This window comes from Onychostoma macrolepis, chromosome 22 (genome assembly GCF_012432095.1).
Source record: "Onychostoma macrolepis isolate SWU-2019 chromosome 22, ASM1243209v1, whole genome shotgun sequence".
Taxonomy (NCBI): Eukaryota; Metazoa; Chordata; class Actinopteri; order Cypriniformes; family Cyprinidae; genus Onychostoma; species Onychostoma macrolepis.
This window is the reverse complement of record NC_081176.1, coordinates 8,716,198-8,734,218: the sequence shown is the minus strand read 5'-3', so window position 1 is coordinate 8,734,218 and position 18,021 is coordinate 8,716,198. Positions and strand designations below refer to the sequence as shown.

Here is an 18,021-nt window from a genome sequence, read left to right as displayed (position 1 = left end):
CTCTGCTGCAACAAATAAAAAAGACTTTCTTCAGACAGATGGACAGTTAATTTGTTCCAGGACTCTTTTGTTCTCTATAAGCCGCAGGTTAATCTCGTTGAAAGATAAGAATATTTTAGCTGTGTTGTGAATATTGGTGCTTTGAGGTGAAGTACCACCTTTGATCAAATCAGAACATCTAAATTCCCCTTCATTTCTCAGCATTGACATTTTTTTGTGTAAGCACAGAGCTGATGCAATTTTTAGTGTCAAAATACTCTTGTAATCTTAAAATGCAGAGACAGCTATAATAAGTAAGCCTTTTGTAGGTGGATGTCCTCTGAAGTGTGGCTCTGTCAAACCCTTGCTCTTTTGGATCAATGTTTGCGGGATGAGAATGTGTTTGTCCAGGCAATGATAAACAGGGAGCACTGTTTGAAAAGAGTGATTAATTATGCATTATTTTCAGACCTTTATGTCAACGTCCTCTGGGTCCTTATGTAATTCGATTTTTAAAAGTTCTAAATCAAGACTACGGTATAAACTCTCTACGGAAAATGTGTGCAATCCAAACATGTTTTATAAAAATAACTAGAAATACTGCTTTTAGGTTGTTGCTGCAATGTACCAGCGAAACCTGTTGAAACTAAAATCATAGTTCGTTTACTTCATCATTAAGACTTGAAGTCTGACTTGACTTGGCCTGACACAAACTCAATAACTTCCACTGTCATACAGAGAGAGTTGTTCTGTCTCGAGGTAGGAAAACTTGACTTTACTCCTGCCTACAAGGTGAAGACTTCTTGTCTTAACAGAGGACGAGGTCGGATTTACTGCGCGATGGAGCGGAACGTGGTTAAGTGGCCTGCCGGAGAATACAAGGAAAATGAAGAAAATATGAATCTAGGTTATGGGGATTCATTTAAGAGTCCTCAGCACGGCAGCAAGTTCCAAGGACATGTAACCTCATGCTGTGATAGCAGGTGAAAAAGGTTAGCATACTGTTGTCTTGCATGTCCACGGCGAACTTTCTCAACAGGAGAACTGTCCACAGTGACAATGGCACGAATCGCCCCATGCTCTCCAGTCCAGTTATTTTTAGCACCGTGCTGCTGCGGTGAATTTTAAAACGGTTTTGGCTGTGCACTGTGCAAATGGTTGAATAACCAATGCATTTTTGATTCATGGTCCTAAATTAATTCCCAGTCTTCTTTTTTGAGATTATCGGATCCCAATTTTAAGTTCATATTTAGATTTAGAAGAAATTGGTCTTATTTTTTGATATTGAGCCTTTAAGAGATAGGCTTCCTGAAATTGGACCTTTGGGACCAAAATGTAATCTGTGAGAGGCATTTGGTAGCGCAAAAGCTCTTCTCGGGATATTCGAAAGCCAACCGCATAAAAAATGGCATGAATGTGTGAAAAATACCTATTAGATTACCTTTATTGAGGGAATACATAATTAACAGTAACTTGTCAATAGCACTGAAGGTTAGAGAGCACCAGATGAAATGGGAGAAGGTAGAATAATGAATGGGATTGTGAAGGGGTGTTTCACTTTTGTTTTGTTGGTAAACAGCAGGTGAAAGACGCCCCATTCTCACTCGCAGTTGGTTGTGGGCGTTCAAACTGGACATTAGGAATGTGACAAAGGCACAACACAATAGCATTCGGCTGGACTTTCAATGCAATTTGCAGCATGATGCTGGCAGTCGACAAAAAGGCTGTGATGTTCTTTCGCTTCAGCACTAACAAATAAAACAAGCACAGTGCCACTACGGATTAACCCTTGCAACACCACATAGTACTAAGTATGACTCACGCTCTTAAAGGGGACATAACACACACAGTTTCTGCCAAGCTCATGTTAATCTTGAAGTACTTAGTATCGCATTATCAAAACTTCGGCCATGTTTAGCATGAGAATCCAACTCTTTAGTAGTATAAATTAGTCAGAATGCATGAAATAGTATTAGACATCCCTTTTAAAAATAAAGGTTCTTTATTGGTAAGAACTTTTAACATCCATGGAAACATCCCCATTCTTCAAAAGGTTCCGTTTAGTGAAAAAAAGGTTCTTTAGATTTTTAAAATGATCTATTAAGAATTGTTTACTGAAATGGGGAACCAAAAATGGTTCTTCTATTGAATCGCTGTGAAAGCCCCCTTTTGAAATCTTTATTTTTGAGAGTGTAAGATACTACAATGGTACTACTATGCCGATTGGACGTGACTCCAAGGTACAACAACGATATTAAATGATAATAACCCAACAATGATGCACAAAGGCAGTCCAATCCTGCTCCTGGAGGTGCACTGCCCTGCAGAGTTCAACTCCAACTTCAATTATGCACACCTGAAACTGCTAATCAAGGTCTTAGGCATACCATAAACTTCCAGGCAGATGTGTTGAGGCAAGTTGGAGCCGAACTCTGCAGGACAGTGGCCCTCCAGGACCAAGTTTGGACACCCCTGCACAAAGGGTTCTTTAGAGGTTCCCACACAACGTTCCTGGGACCCCACCAACACTGGACATTTTGCATGTTTCAAAACGTCCACTGTTGGGAACGGGGGCTCCAGGAACATGGTTGGGAACCACTGCTTTATATCAGGGATGTCCAATCCTGTAACTGGAGATCTACCAGTTTTATTAATAAAAACATAAATTAATCAAGTATAATCATTCATGTATCTGCCTGTGTGTGTAGTGGCTTGCATGAATGGAATATGCAGACACAAGGTGAGGCTGCGTGTTCTGTTTATCCTTTAGGCAAAACATATAATGGGGCCCTTATTTTCACAGAACATCAAATTAAGGCCTCCTGACTGCATCGTGATCTTATAACAAACATGTATACAATGTATCAATCGGCCTTATTGTCCCTGATGATAATAAAGTCTCTCTTCTGGCATCAAAACCCCAAGACTTTGAGAATGATTCCTCAAAGCCACCACATAACCCTGATCAAACACAACTACACAAACTCACTAATGATTACTTGATGCACTTGATTACAGGTGTATTGGAGCAGGGCTGGAACTGAACTCTGTAGGTATCTCCAGGAACAGAACTGAGCACCCCTGCTTAAGATTATTAAAATGTTCATCACACTAAGAAAAAATGTGTTCTTTTAAGAACTGTTCACTGAAGGGTTCTTTGGGAAACCCAAATGGCAGGGGTCTCCAATCCTGCTCCTGGAGAGCTAGGTCAAGGTCTTCAAGGTTAATTGATAATTTCAAGCAGGTGTGTTGGGTTTTTAAGGTGCCTGCTGCAGGAAGGTAGCTCTCCAGAAGACCCCTGTTCTACAGCATCACTTCGAAAACCCAGTCTGGAATCTTTATTTTCAAGAGTTCATAGTATTCATAGTAAATTCTAGGCATCTAACTAGCAATGGTACGCACTCCCCCATTGATTTGTTTACTGATAAGAGCCAGAGTTGCCTGGTACATGTCCAACGCGGGGTACTTAACACACTTCGGCTATCAGCGCACAGTGTGGGTGTTGAAACAGTGGGTGTGTGGGAGCCACGGCCAGGGCTTGTTTGATTGGGGGTGGGTGGGAGGAAGAAAGAGAGAACGAAAGACCCTTCCTTACTGCAGGCACAACAGAAAGGGCTAGACGGCTGGGTTCATACTGCAGGCAGTGGCACGGCACGCTAATGACTGAGAGACAGTGGGAAGAGCTGAATCTGAGGTGCGCGTGGGCGGTCTGGTATAAACACCACGCATAGCACTGAAAGCCCTTTTCTTCTGGAACACTGAAGACGAGCTGTTGATCGCTTTTCTAGCGCTGGCTGTGAGAACAACATAATATTACAGTTTTCAGAGGCGTTGCTGAAAACAGCTCCCAACATATAGAGGTCACAGAGTGAAAACAGAAAGAAAAACTGCCAGAGATATTGCATCTGTCATCAACCGAGTGATCAAACGTTGGAAAACATGTACTTTAGGAGTGTGGTGCGCTCTAGTGGTGAAATGGCTTGTGGGTAAAGAGTTACGAGATCGAACAGTAATGCACAACAGATTGGCATCAAACTCGGAAGTATGATATAATGCTGTATAAGGTATATATTGCAATGCCTTAATTTAACTACAGCAGTGTTTGTTGTATCTGCACATTTCAAATAAACACGGCAACGTCTTGAATTATTCATAACTGCAACATATAGATTCTTGCATGTCTATACATACACATGAATAATTCACGTAGCAGGCTCAAGCAGAATGTCACAGGAACTCTAGATTGTGCCATATATGAGAAAGACCATCTATATGTGGCTTCCATATTATAAAAATAAACGGGCAAATAAACCACCTCTAAACACTAATTTGAAAACTTTCCTGCTATTCCAGACGTTTTATGAATAAAAACCCAAATAAGCCACCCGAGGCTGATAATTTTACCATGTAAAAGTGAGCGTTCTTTACCTTTAACCATGTTAAAATCACAGCCAAGCGTTTCATTGCATTAATCTACCAACCTCCAACAACCATCGAAGTTGTTCACTTTAGAGCCAATGTTACAGTGTTTTGCAGTCATTCAGAGTTCGACAATGGCACAACTTAATATGTAAAACATTTATTGGATATTGCATACAAAAAAAGACAAATCAAAGTAAAATAGATCACAATTAATGAGACACTTTTGGCATGCGCCCTCCTCTTGTAGGCCTTCAAAAGCCTTCGTACAATTTACCCCATAACAAATTGGATTCATAGTCTGTCACAATTTATGGCTCAATTTTACAGCCTTAAACTCACATTTGTATGCTTTTGATGGTAGTTCAAATAGCAATTTTTACTTTACAGTAGATTATTGACAGATTGACAATTTCGTGTTAAATACACCAAAGCACATTGTATCCGTTACATAAGTCACAGCCCTGTCTAATAAAACCTGAAAGAACAAGGAAATGACTTTCCTCTTGAAAACAGTGTACGCAACTAAAAGAAGCTAAATGTAAAATTCACAGATGTGTTGTGTTTGACAAAGAAAACAGTTTCCATTCACGTCACATGATGTTAAAAACTAAACAAAAAGGTAGATCTTATTAGCTCAGAGGCCAAGTAACAAACGTACACAAATACAACTTTACTTGAGCTTAATTTCACTTCAATTTTACACAATTCTGTGTGCCCCAATTGATACACTATCAAACAATTTGTTCTTGCAGAACCTTCAAAAGAACCCTAAAAAGTAAACATGTAGATAATGACAGCCCCATTAAAATAACAAAGTAGTTCCTCACTGCATTACCTTATAAAAGAAAGAAATTATAAAAATGTTTCCCAGGCCAATTTGTTTTGTACACACTGCACTGAATATACATTCACAAATTTATAAGACGTTTAAATGTAAATTTTAAATGCATTTAAAGATTCTTGTGCACTGGGGTTTTTAAAAATCCTGAGGAAAAAACTATCAAAAATATATGATTGTAGCTAAAAAACAAACTACAGTATCATGCAGTTTGTCTGAAGAATTGAAGCGTCAACCCGGAGCTCACAGTTACACTCAGATCAGTTTCTTATAAAAATATCTGCCGCATGCATAATTGTCCGAGAAACATTTAAAATAAAAAAGTAAAAGTTTTAAAACTTAAATGCAACAGTCGACAGGGTGGATGGATGCAGATTACTCACTGGATTCGACAAGTAAAAGGTTTTAGTTTATTCAGAGTGTCTTACGTTTTTGCGCAAATTAAGAAATAAAGGCAACTTTGACAAGGTTTCATTCGTCGTCCATTTCTTTGGTTAATCTGCACGAGCATCTGTGCTTTTGTAAAAGTGTGCCGATTCAGGTCCAATTTCAATTCAACAACCATTTTTCACATGCTAAATTCATTCAAATTTAACATTCAACACTACATTAAAACAGAATATTTGAATAAACTGAAAATGTTTTGACTATTTAAATGAACTCGGAACTCTTCTGAATACTGGATCGAGTAGCTTCTCGAAGTCTTTTTACACTGTACTCATCAGAAAGTACCATTCTGGTTACTTTTTGTGTGTGTCATGTATTTAGGTTGAGCGGGGATCTCAGAGGAGTCAGTCACTGATTCAAACATACATAATACTATGTACAGCATGAATCAAAACACATGACGTTTAGAATAATCTAGTTTCGTTTCCACCCTGTTTATCTGGTTGACGAAGCACAAAAACATAAGGTACGCTAAGCGACAGCTGTCAGTTACGGGCTATAGTACACTACAGAACAATAATAATTCCCCCATTCATAACCCCGCGGTGATGAGAACATGCATGATTCATTGACATGAATATGCAGATTCGTTAGTCACCGGCTCGCACAAATACTCTCTAATTTCAGGTCGTTTGACTCATTCTTGGTACATAATGGGATGTCGCCGCCGTTCGAAAGCGGCGGCCGTCTGGAAAGACTATTCATTGATGAGCGGCGACTGAAAAAATAGCATCGCAGCTCAACTGGCTTTACAAATGAGGTCCGTACAAATAAAGGATCGAGGGAGGTGCGTTATGAACTCATGATTCGAAGAATACAAAAGTAGTGGCTCTACAAAAAAAGACAGAATCGTGGAAAGGAAAATACTAAAGGTGCGCGGCTCCATCACATGACGGCACATTCTCTGGATTGGGTCTTTGGATCACCCTGGAAACGAGAGAAAGTTTGGTTACGGATGTCATTCAACATCTCAAGATCGCCTGTTTTACATTAAGCTCTTCTTATACGAACCTGCTGATGGAAGAGATCTTCGTCTCCGAAGTCTCCCTCCTCGTCATCACCGTTCTCCATTTCTATCACGCTTTTCGTGACGGTACGCTTTGCCACTTCCTGGAAAACACAGTTCACGTTTCATAATTGGATTCAAAAAGAAAGAAGATTCCAGATTTTCCAATAGTTGTATCTCAGCCAAATATTGTCCAATCATAAGCTTATTTATTCAGCTTTCAGATGATGTATAAATCTCAATTTCATCAAATTGACCCTTATGACTGGTGTTGTGGTCCAGGGTCACATATGATCTTATTCTTCATACCTCTCCGCTGGAATTAACCAGAAAGGTGAGGATGTTCTCTCCGGTGCCCCAAGAGCTCTGGCTCTTCCACAGCAGGTCTGAAGGAGGACTGTGGGACACGCCGGCGTCAGCACTCCACACCTGTCACAGAACCAACATTTTAACATCTAGTCAATGTCCTGAGATGGGTTTAAATGAAATACGCTCCCGTTCGCTTACCGTTACAGTCTGGCCGGCCTTCAGGACAAACTTGGGACTGAATTTATAGGCGATTTCCTCTCCATCTGCAATTTGTCTCTTTAGTCGCCAGCTGCCCAGAGTTTGATCCTAAATTTGGAATAAAAAAAACATGACGATGTATATGATGAAATATTTTTTTTCTTTTGTTCTTTTGTAAAGCAAGGCACCACACGGTAAAAAATATTAGCTAATAAACATCACCATACTATAGAAGCCTGTTTCTGCCACTGAATGAAAAAAATAAATAAATAATAGCCAGAATTCAAGAAGCCAGAATTTCAAGTTTCTCTCACATTTCTGACTTTATAACTCACAACAGAGTTTATATCTCACAATTCTGTGAAAAAGAAGTTATAATTGCTAGTTGCTCATGCAATTGCAAGAAAAAAAAGCCAGAATTATGAGATAAAAAGTCGCAATTACCCTTTTATTTATTTTTAATTCAGTAGCAGAAACCATACTTCCCCAGCTGATTGATTACGTTTTCTGAAATGTTGTTTAAATATGTAAATGAGGCATTATCTAATTAAATTTGCACTAATATGCATATATTTCCAGAACAGAAATGAATAAAGCCAGGTTCAAAATTTATATCTTTTTTGTTGATATATTGGAGTTGTTTTATTTATTTATATATATATATATATATATAATAAAAATTAAAAAAGGAGATTTTGGATTCCTTTTTGTCAATCCATAAATCAGAAAATACTGTCAAAAACCAGAAAAAAAGAAATTTATGAATAAAATGTTATAAAATCAGGTGACTGATATGAAATTCCTCTATTAAAAAACCTTCAGTATATAGATAGAAATAAAACTTAAGTTTGCTGTAAGTGCTGTTAAAGTGAAAAAGAAAAGTATTTTAGACGTTTTCCCCTTAAAACATAATGAAACTTGTGCAAAGTGGCGTATTTATTTTTCCCAAAAGCTCTCCATTGACCATACCTTGTCAGAGTTGTTCCTGAGGGTCACAGATTTCCCCTCCAGGTCGATCTCCTCGATACTGACGCTGCCCGTGGCCTCGGCCTCCTGGCTGATCTGGACTTTAGGAGCCGCGGTGGACGCTTCCTCCAGCTCCACACGCTTTCTCTTGGCACGAGTGCTACGTGAAGACGCAGAAGTGCTGCTTGCTGTGGAGCGGGACACAGTGACCCGAGAGGATGGGCTGGGGGACAGTTTCAGCCTACAGGAGACGGGACGCATGTGTTAAATCACGTAAAGTGTGAGTAAGAACAATAAATGGGCAACTGCACCATGAAAACCATTGTTTATGCAACTACGCTGTCGTCTTACCTTTCCTTCCTATCATCTGCGCTCCAAATATCTCAACTGCAGACTACTTCTCAATCTTCAAGATGGTGCCGCTATCGATTCGCTCGCGCATGAGCGAGACACAATTATCATTCCAGCGTGACATTTTACAACCTACCTTACTCCTCCTTCCGGCACGTCGAGTATGTCAAGTATGAAGCACAAAAATGTGAAGTGTGTTTGACGAGCGTTTCTGAACAAGTTACGGACTGCAGGTAACCGTGAAGATGAACGATGATAATAACCAGCTGCCAGAACTCCATCAGCACATGCAAAATGCTCAAAGACGCCTAGTTTGTGTGCGTCGCTGACTTCAATGCGTCACACAACCAAGTGAGCTTCCTACCTTGATGCTGTTTTCTGCCGCAGGCTTGTCTAAACCTAGAAATCTGTGTTCAAATGCTAACATGATGCCTGAGATGCTTAGCGAGCTAATTAAACAGAAAATTCAGACATAGGGCCCAATGAAATCAGTTTTCTGGACTACTTTTTAAATGCATTAATCAAAAATTATGTCTAATTGATTATAATCATGAAACTTATACAATTTCACATTAATTTATTAGAAGTTTAGCAAAAATGACATGTTTAGGGCCCTATCATTTTTTTTTCTTATCATATGTTTTATTGTTACCAAATTCTGTGTTTTAACATTATTTGAATGTATAAAAACAACTTAATTTATTCAAATTGATTCTTACAATAGCCTTATGATCTTTTCCCCCCTCGGAAATTGTGTTGTACATTTAAGTTTTTCTGGTTATCAGAAAAGTTTAACTTTTTTTTGCCAACCAACGGGGATTTACTGTTAAAATTAAAACATGGAAATACCTTAAAAAATAAAAGTTATAATAATAGTAGCAGTAGTACATTCTACTGAACAATAGTAGGCTAATATATTTCAGGCACAATGTCTTCAAGTTAAACCAAACCTTTATTCTGACGGGTTGCCGTGAATACCTTTTAAGTTTGTGAGTGTATATGATATAGTTTTACTCAAATGAAACATTAAAATGCTCATGAAGTCCTGGAGATGTTGTTCGTGTATTTATGTCCTCATTTAGTGAGACGGCAGACGCTGAAAACACCACGAGTGTCACGCATACTTCGGTATGTGTGTAGTAAACAAAACCGCACGTCTGCACCATTCATTCACACATAGTCTTTTCGCGGTTTAAGACTTACAGATGCTGGTCCATATCACGATTTGATTTAAGTGTAAAGACCTACTTTTGATTAACTCATTCAAAGTTTGACAAATTCAGTGATATTTATACAGTAAATTCTGTTTTTATGACTGGATTCCGCATTGCTGAAATCATAGGGCCCTACAGACATTATTTAAACGCTAAAAGCCAAAAAATGCTGTCTATGTTGGCAGCTGACTTGGTCTGCATTCCTGTCATTTTTTCCTGACTTGAGTGACTCAAACCTGAGCTATAGACACTCACCTGTCCTCCTCGCCCTCCAGCAGTTTCCTGTAGGCATTGATCTCCATGTCCAGGGCCAGTTTGACGTCCAGCAGCTCCTGGTACTCGTTGAGCTGCTGCTGCATGCACTCCCTCAGCTCAGCCATCTCGCGCTCCTTGGCGTCCAGCTGTCGGCGGTACTTGTCCCGGTCGCTGGACAGCGTGTCCTCCAGCTCGCGGATGCGCTCCTCGCCGCAGACGCCTGCGGGGGGACAAAAACAGGGCGTGAATGACGGGCAGCAATTCACCAGATCATTTCTGCTGCTCAGCGTTACAACAGTGTGTGGTGTTTTCCTGTAAAACTACAGACAGAACAGAAGTTTCAACTCAAAAGGCTTTCAACTTGGACATTTAGACATCAGCTTTTGGATTTCATTTTTTCTCAAAAAAAAAAAAAAACACTGTAGGGGCTCAATGAAAATTAATCTTAATAAACAATTTTATTTATTAGAATAAAAGTCTTCAAATATTTTTTTATTTTAAAATGTATTTAATAATTATGTTATTTATAGTTCTTAATACTTTAAATATAACTTGATGTGTATCCCTATATAGACATATGTATTTATATATGTGTGCATGTATAAATAAATGTAAACATATACATATATATACATACATACATACATATATACATATATATATATATAAAAAAAAAAGTGACTTTTTAAATGACTATGATTTACTGTTAATTTAATTCTACTATATTTAATAAAACGATTCCTATTTTTCTATCCCCAATTTTTAAGACCTCTTAAAATGAAAATATAATATTTATTAGGCCATTAAAGAGATTTATAATTATAAAATACTTTTTTCAAAAGTTACAATATTACATTAAAAAAATTTAAATGTTATAAAATATAAATTATAATATATTACATAAAAATAACATTTTTAAATGTTAGTTATATAAATAATATAAAACGTATTAAAAAAAGGTCATTATTACCAAAACAAATAAATTCAATTAGTTAATTTTATTACTTTAACCTTTTAATTTTTTTAAGGACCCGTAGTCGCATATTGTCATAGTGGCATATAGCATTACTGTCAAGCCCTGTATGATGGAAACACTGGCCAAATCCTGCCTGAAAAAGTACATGTAACACTGCAGTACGCTGCAATAAAAACTAGGCCCTACTCCTGTCATAACGTCACTAGTGCAAGAGTTTATAAGCAACATTAACCCTAAAAACCAAGCATACTTGATGGATTAGAACATTCACAGGAACTAAGTATTATGACTGAAGATGCTGTGACTTTATTTAGGACACGGCAGGCCGTGCGTACCTGTTTCTGCAGGGCGCTGAGCTGATAGCTCAGGCCCTCGATCCTCATGTGGGCTTCCTGCAGCTCCTCGCGGGCGGTGAGCACTGCCTTATCGTTCAGGTCAGACGACACCTTGGCGTTATCCAGCTGCAGAGGGAAGACTTCAGTTAGCAAACAAACCATGCTTCCAAAAGCAACTTCATTTGCGAATCTAGTGTTTCTGACCTTGGCCCTGAAGGTCTGCTGCAGCTCATCCTTGTAGATCTGCACTTGCTCCTCGTGCTGGCTGCGCAGATCCTGCAGCGCCTGCGCCAGCTTGAACTCATAGTCCTGCTGAATGCCTGATGAGTCCACCTCCACCATGCGCTTCTCCCGACGCTGGCGTGTCTCACGCACCTCCTGCATTAAATATTCACGGGTTAGAGCCGCCCTTTGACTTGAGAAAGTAATGGTCACCCGATATATCGGCTGATTTTTTGGCATTTAAAATTATCGGACAATTTTTTCCTCTGTCTGACTTTTATTTTGACAGCATTCAGCAGTTTAGGGGTGTGTGATATTGACAAAAAAAATAATAATTCTGTGTGGTGGTCAGTTCACAGCAGTGATAGAAATTAAACTTTTGCAATAAGTTTAAATTGATTTTTACCTTTTATGGGCATTTTTACCTTTATGAAGCCATTTTTTCTAAAAGTGTGCATCATCATTTGAGTCAAATCTTACAACTTTAATCAGTCAGTTAAGAAGAAGTTGGTTTTTTTGGGGGGGGGGCTGTTACCAAGCAAATTAAATCAGAATCAACAAAATAAACAGTAGCCTATCAACACAATGCAGAGAAAACACTGAAGCTGCATCTGAAGTGGCATTTAGATGTATTTAATGCAGGACATGAATGCATTTAACCTGCAGTTACACATGCAGAGATAATGTTTTGATATATTATACATAAAAGCTTTAACACTGATATTTGAAATTATTTAATGAAAAGAATTTAAATGTGAAATTAAAGCCACCAGCAGGTGGCAGCAAGTCACTGTTAATAAGCGAGTCATTGCGATTGAACTGAATCATTTAAACGGTTGATTCATTCAGGAACAAAACTTCGTTAAGTTGCTCAGAGACGCAAAACAGTGCTGCGGCTTTGTTTGGAGTTATTTTTGTTGTCAAAAACAGGCAATATGGGGTCTACAACTTAAGTCTCTTTATTCACTTGTTTATTGAACAGTTGTGACTGTCATGTTAGTCTGATGGGACCAAACTTCCTCTGTAAGTGAATTTAAAACGTAAGACTGTGCCCAGACTACAATAAGATTTCACTTCTACTGATAATAAAAGTTTGGTAGGCTAATATGAGATGGATAGCCTAAATGTTATATAATTCAGATGGGCTACCTGTTATTTTTATGGTATATCAAAAAGTGTACATTTTTAAATGTCATTGTATTTACCATTCTTTCAAAACAAAAATTAAAATAGGAAAAATAGGAAATGTGAAAATTTAAGAAAAACGTGTTTTAATGAGAAAAAAAAAAAAAAACAAGATTTGGTTTTCAAAAAGCCTTTTTCCAAAAGGTACATCTGGAAAAAGGGGGGTCGTCTTATAGTCGGGTCAATATGGTATATAGCACACCCCTAGTGCAGTTTGATTTTCTTTTATTAGCGACAGCGAGCCACACTGACCTCCTCAAACATGCTCTTCCTGAACTCCAGGTCCTCCGCCAGGCTCTGGCAGCGGTTCTCCAGATCCACTCTCATTAGCGTCTCCGCCTCCAGCTGCTTCTTGGCCACGCCATGAGCATCTTCAGCCTGAAACAGCGAGAGCAGCGCCTCCGTTAGACGTTATTCTGAAGCGAAGGAAGCTGAAATGAGGATCGAGGGACTTACTTTGGCCAGCTGAGCCTTCAGGTCGGCGAGTTCTGCAGATAAAGATCTGTTCTCGCCGAGCGCCGTGTTGAGAGCCGCCTCATTCTTGTTGTATTGAGCTTCCAGCTCCTTGATTCGAGCCTGAGCCACAGCCAAGTCTCCATCCTTCTTCTTATAGCTGGAAAACAAATTCAGACGGACAATCTTTGGATTAATAAAGAGTCAAAACCAATCTTCAGTGCATTAAATTCATTCCATGATTTATCTATTACACTTGAATGTGCTTCTTAATGTGTTTTCATATCAATATGTATTGTGTTCAGTTTTAACACACATTGTTTTTTTTATATCATATGTTACAGAAAACGTCTGATGATCATTTTATTGATGCCAAAGGGCAAAAAATGTGTTTTATTGATGCCAAAGAACAATAAAAGATGTTTTATTGAACAAGATGTACTAGTTTATTGTATTCTTGTACTGAAATATGTTGATCTCACTAATCCCAAAAATTAAGGCGTTTAATTTAACAGCCTTAACTGTACCCAAACATTCAATAATAATGGATTAGTTGTAAAAAATTAAATTACCTAAACAATACATTTTCAGTAACAAAATAATAAACAATAACTACTAAAATGTAAATATATGAAATAAGAACAATATTAAGTTATACAATTAATGATATTGAGGATTAAGTTATAAAAATATTAATGATATAAATCAAAATAAGAAATAAATAAAAATTTGTAATGGTAAATGTTACAAAATGTAAACAAAATATTAAGTTATACAATTTAGGATGACAAATAAATAATACAAAAATAAATAAGTTATATAAATGTTAAACATTACAAAAAAAGTTGTGACAAATTACAAAAAAAAAGGTGAAAAAATATTATAACAAAAACATGCAATTATATCAATAATAAGAGATTATATGAATAATAATAATAATATATATATATTTTAAATATAAAATATAATTAAATATAGATGTTTAAGTAAAAGAAATTTAAAATAGAAACCACATGAATAATAAAATGTTGTAATTTTTATTGATACTATAATATAATAAATTAGCAATAGAACTGTATGAATTACATTAAGACGTGAATTTTAAAAATAATTATAAATATATAATGCAAACCATATTTACCAATAATAAAAGTCTACAAATAATACTATCGTCTTTGTATTAAAATAAGCACAAGAAATACAATAAAAAATATGTATAAGTTATAATAATAATGTGGGCTGGGTTTCACATGTTTCTACATGCCTATCAACGAACAAAACATTCAATCCCTCTACAAATAATTTCCTGTATTTTTTTTTTCAGTTGCTACAACACGAGCTCTGCTAACATTTCATATGACGTAATCGAGATTCTCAATCCCCTAAAAAATCCCCCAAGTGCAGATAAAACTAGTGAAATCTGCGTGACAAATGCAGGTTGGTGGCATGGTGTGACACACTCCTGCGGTTAAAACAGTCACCCACAATCGAGCACGTAGCAACAGACTTCCTGTTTATACGCACTCGTTAGCAACGAGATCAACCAAACACGAAGTCTCTAGCACATGTGGGCAAGTACAAACCACGTATAGACTGAGACGTTGATCTTCTGGTGGCATTATTCAAAGCAGCAGATGGAAGCGGATTTGAGTCACGTTAGTTAAGACCAACTTAATTTTAAGACGACCACTGACTTAAAGCCTTATGGGTAATTAAAAGAGGATAATGGACTCAACTGGTCTTTTCATTTCACGAGTGTGTTTCTGAGCAGTACTCACTTGCGAGTGACCTCCTCGAGCTCAGAGTTGGCTTTTCCAAGATTGATCTGCAGTTTGGCTCTTTCACGCGCCGTTTCGTCAAGAGCACGCCTGGCGTCCGCGAGCTCGGCCTCGTAAAGAGACTTTATCCCAGACACCTGAACCAAAAAAACAGCAAACACACCATCAGTCAGAGATTTACACGCCGCCAACCCTCAAACCAGGATTACAGCATTAAATGAAAGCATAAAAATACACTTGTTCCTTGAAATAAAACAAACGTTAACCGAAATTATTTTTTTAACGTTATTAAACTAATTTTAAGTTTATAAACATAAAACCTTTATTAAAAAATAAGAAATACACTTATTTTAACACTTGACATTTTTATTTAAATTAAGTTGAAGCACTAAAATAAAAAAATATACTAAAACTAATTAAAAACTTTAAAATACTATAACTTTCACTTTAAGCTGAAGTACAAAAACTAAAAGCTAACAAATTTTAGTCATTTGTTTTGCATTTTTGATTTTTATATTTATGTGTTATAAATGCATTTGTCATTTTTAATGTGTGTGTATATATATATATATATATATACACACATACAAAGTTGGGCTATATCTATATACACATCTATCTATATCTATATAATATACATTAAAATTGACAAATGCAATATATAAGCAAAGTTGGGCTATATCTATAAAAAAAACATTAAAATTGACGAATGCAATAGATATAGCCCAACTTTGCTTATATCTCTCTCTCTCATATATATATATATATATATATATATATATATATATATATATATATATATATATATATATATATATATATATATATATATATATATATATATATATGCCCATTTCCGTGATTAAATAATATTAATTAAAAATTTCTCATAATTTGGACTTTCGAATGTAAACAAAGAATCACAAGAAATAAACTCGCAATTCTTAGGGGAAAAAAAAGCCAGAATTGCAAGATATCAACAAAACTTTTTACTTTTTTTGTTTTTGTTTTGCTTGCAATTCAAAGTTTACAAATTGTGATTCTAGAATTAAAAATAGAAAAGGTGATTGCAACTTTTTCTCTCACAATTCAGATTTTTTTCTCAGGATTGAGTGTCGCAAATAGTTTTTTTTAATTCTGTGGCAGAAAATGGTTTCCATAAAAACTAAATTCATTCGAAATATTAACAAAAATTAAAAACACTGATTCAAGCTTGATTCATATTACTATATTTTATAACAAGTTATTTGATGATTTCAGGACCCTATAAGTCTGGAATTAAAGCCATAAACAACTACTATCAGACATCGCTTGCAAATAAACTCAGTTTAAGTTGAAAACATTAAACAAGTGCATGTCAGAATGCTTTTACAGGAAGTTAAACTGCATTCAAACTATTTATTTTCGCATGTGTGATAAACGAGGGGTTGAGTTTGAAGTGGTCACCATTCAAAACAAAGGCAGCAGATGGTGGCGATCAGATTCAAATTTGAAAAGAGCATTTGGCCACTCCCAAACTTTGAGGAAAACGCCCAAACACACCAGGACAAGACTCAGAAGTCCAGGAATCACGCTAAACATACTTAGCGCGGTTTTAACGCACTTTTACGCGCATTTTAACACATAAGTGCATGACTAAGCGATCGACTCATGCATAAATAAAATTAAATTCACAAATTAGAAGCATATGGACACAACTGACTGGCCACTCCCTGCGTCCCCCATACATTTGCTTTTACATACAATGCATTTGTGTACAGATTTGTGCGTGGATTTGCATACGCAAAGCACGTTTTTCAATGCACAGGGCCTGATTGTGTCAAAATGCATGACTTCCTCGCGCGATTTTTCAAATGCTGTGCTTCACGCTTCACACACTTTGAAAGTTTTAAAGATTTAAACGCACACTAAAAGCACAAAACGAACACTAAACGCAAGCGATGCCAGCTAGAAATCCGTATTAACAGAAAAACGCGACACTTAGCAACTCTGGAGGTGAAAATTGCATACACAGGGAGATTTATTGGGGGTAAAAGCAACACAAAGGAACGGCTCCGTAACGTTGTTACCTCTCTGGTCGTGACTTCCTCCTTCTCGGAGACTTTAACGAGCAGCCGGTCGTTCTCGAGCTCCAGGGAACGCACGCGGTCGATGTAAATGGCCAGGCGGTCGTTAAGCGCGCTCAGCTCCTGTTTCTCCTGCAGGCGCGAGATCCGCGCGGGGCTCAGCGGCGTTCGCGCGGCCGACGCTCGGCTCGACTCGCGGCTCGGGGTTGCGGTCGCCATATCGCTTCAAGCTACAGACACCCACTTCAGCTCAAATAAACACTCCTCCGAGTTCCACTTCGGCCCGGTGTACGCAGCGGCCTCCGAGTCGCGCTTGGAACGGTTCTCCGGTGGCGGTCGGAAGTTTTAGTTTGAGGAGTTTTTTGAATGAAACCGTGTTTTGTAGTCCGAGAGCTGGTTGGCTGTCTTTGAAACGGAGGTGTGAAAATAAAATGGCCGCCGCTAACGTAAAACCGCGCCAAAATTCAGTACAAGTGCTCATGGGAGATGTAGTCCGAAATTTAAAAAAAAAAAAAAACATGTGGAAAATATTTAATTGTCGTTATTTTTATAGTGTGTTATTATTTTTTACTTTTCGAAGAGCCTTAGAAACTTTCTTTTTTCCGTTGTGTATTTTCATATTTCGTTTTTAAGTTTTCTCCGTATTTTTACATTGGTGTGTCATGAACAACAAGATGGATTTTTTTTCATATTATATTATGTTTTTCCATATCTTTTACTTTTTTAAACTTTGTTTGTGGCTCACATAGACTGTAAAAAAGACACACAATTCACACGTTGATTTTATTATTATTATTATTAACTTCAGTGCAATTTTAAAAACAAATTGCACAAAAACAGTAAAGTAAATAAGGCACTGAAAGAAATAAATCTAACAAAAGCCTTTTTATTATTATTTTAATAATTATATAGCCAGTATACAACAAAACAATATAAATATAACAAATATAAAATAAGTCGAAACATGTGCCATTTTCTTATATTTTTATTTCGATGGGAAAAAAATGTGTCATATTGATCG

General features: G+C 37.0%; 1 protein-coding gene across 1 annotated transcript; it reads right to left on the bottom strand.

Annotated features, from left to right (window-relative positions):
• Window positions 1-4,542: 4,542 nt before the first annotated feature.
• Window positions 4,543-17,416, bottom strand: lmnb2 (lamin B2). The gene is made up of 12 exons (XM_058760094.1): window positions 17,004-17,416; window positions 14,935-15,071; window positions 13,160-13,316; window positions 12,956-13,081; window positions 11,501-11,674; window positions 11,279-11,422; window positions 9,986-10,191; window positions 8,169-8,406; window positions 7,200-7,307; window positions 7,002-7,121; window positions 6,698-6,796; window positions 4,543-6,613 (listed from the first exon to the last, which is right to left on the bottom strand). The coding sequence occupies exons 1-12, from the start codon at window positions 17,217-17,219 to the stop codon at window positions 6,572-6,574; spliced, it is 1,767 nt and encodes a 588-aa protein (XP_058616077.1). The 5' UTR covers window positions 17,220-17,416; the 3' UTR covers window positions 4,543-6,571.
• Between the last annotated feature and the right edge of the window lie 605 nt (window positions 17,417-18,021).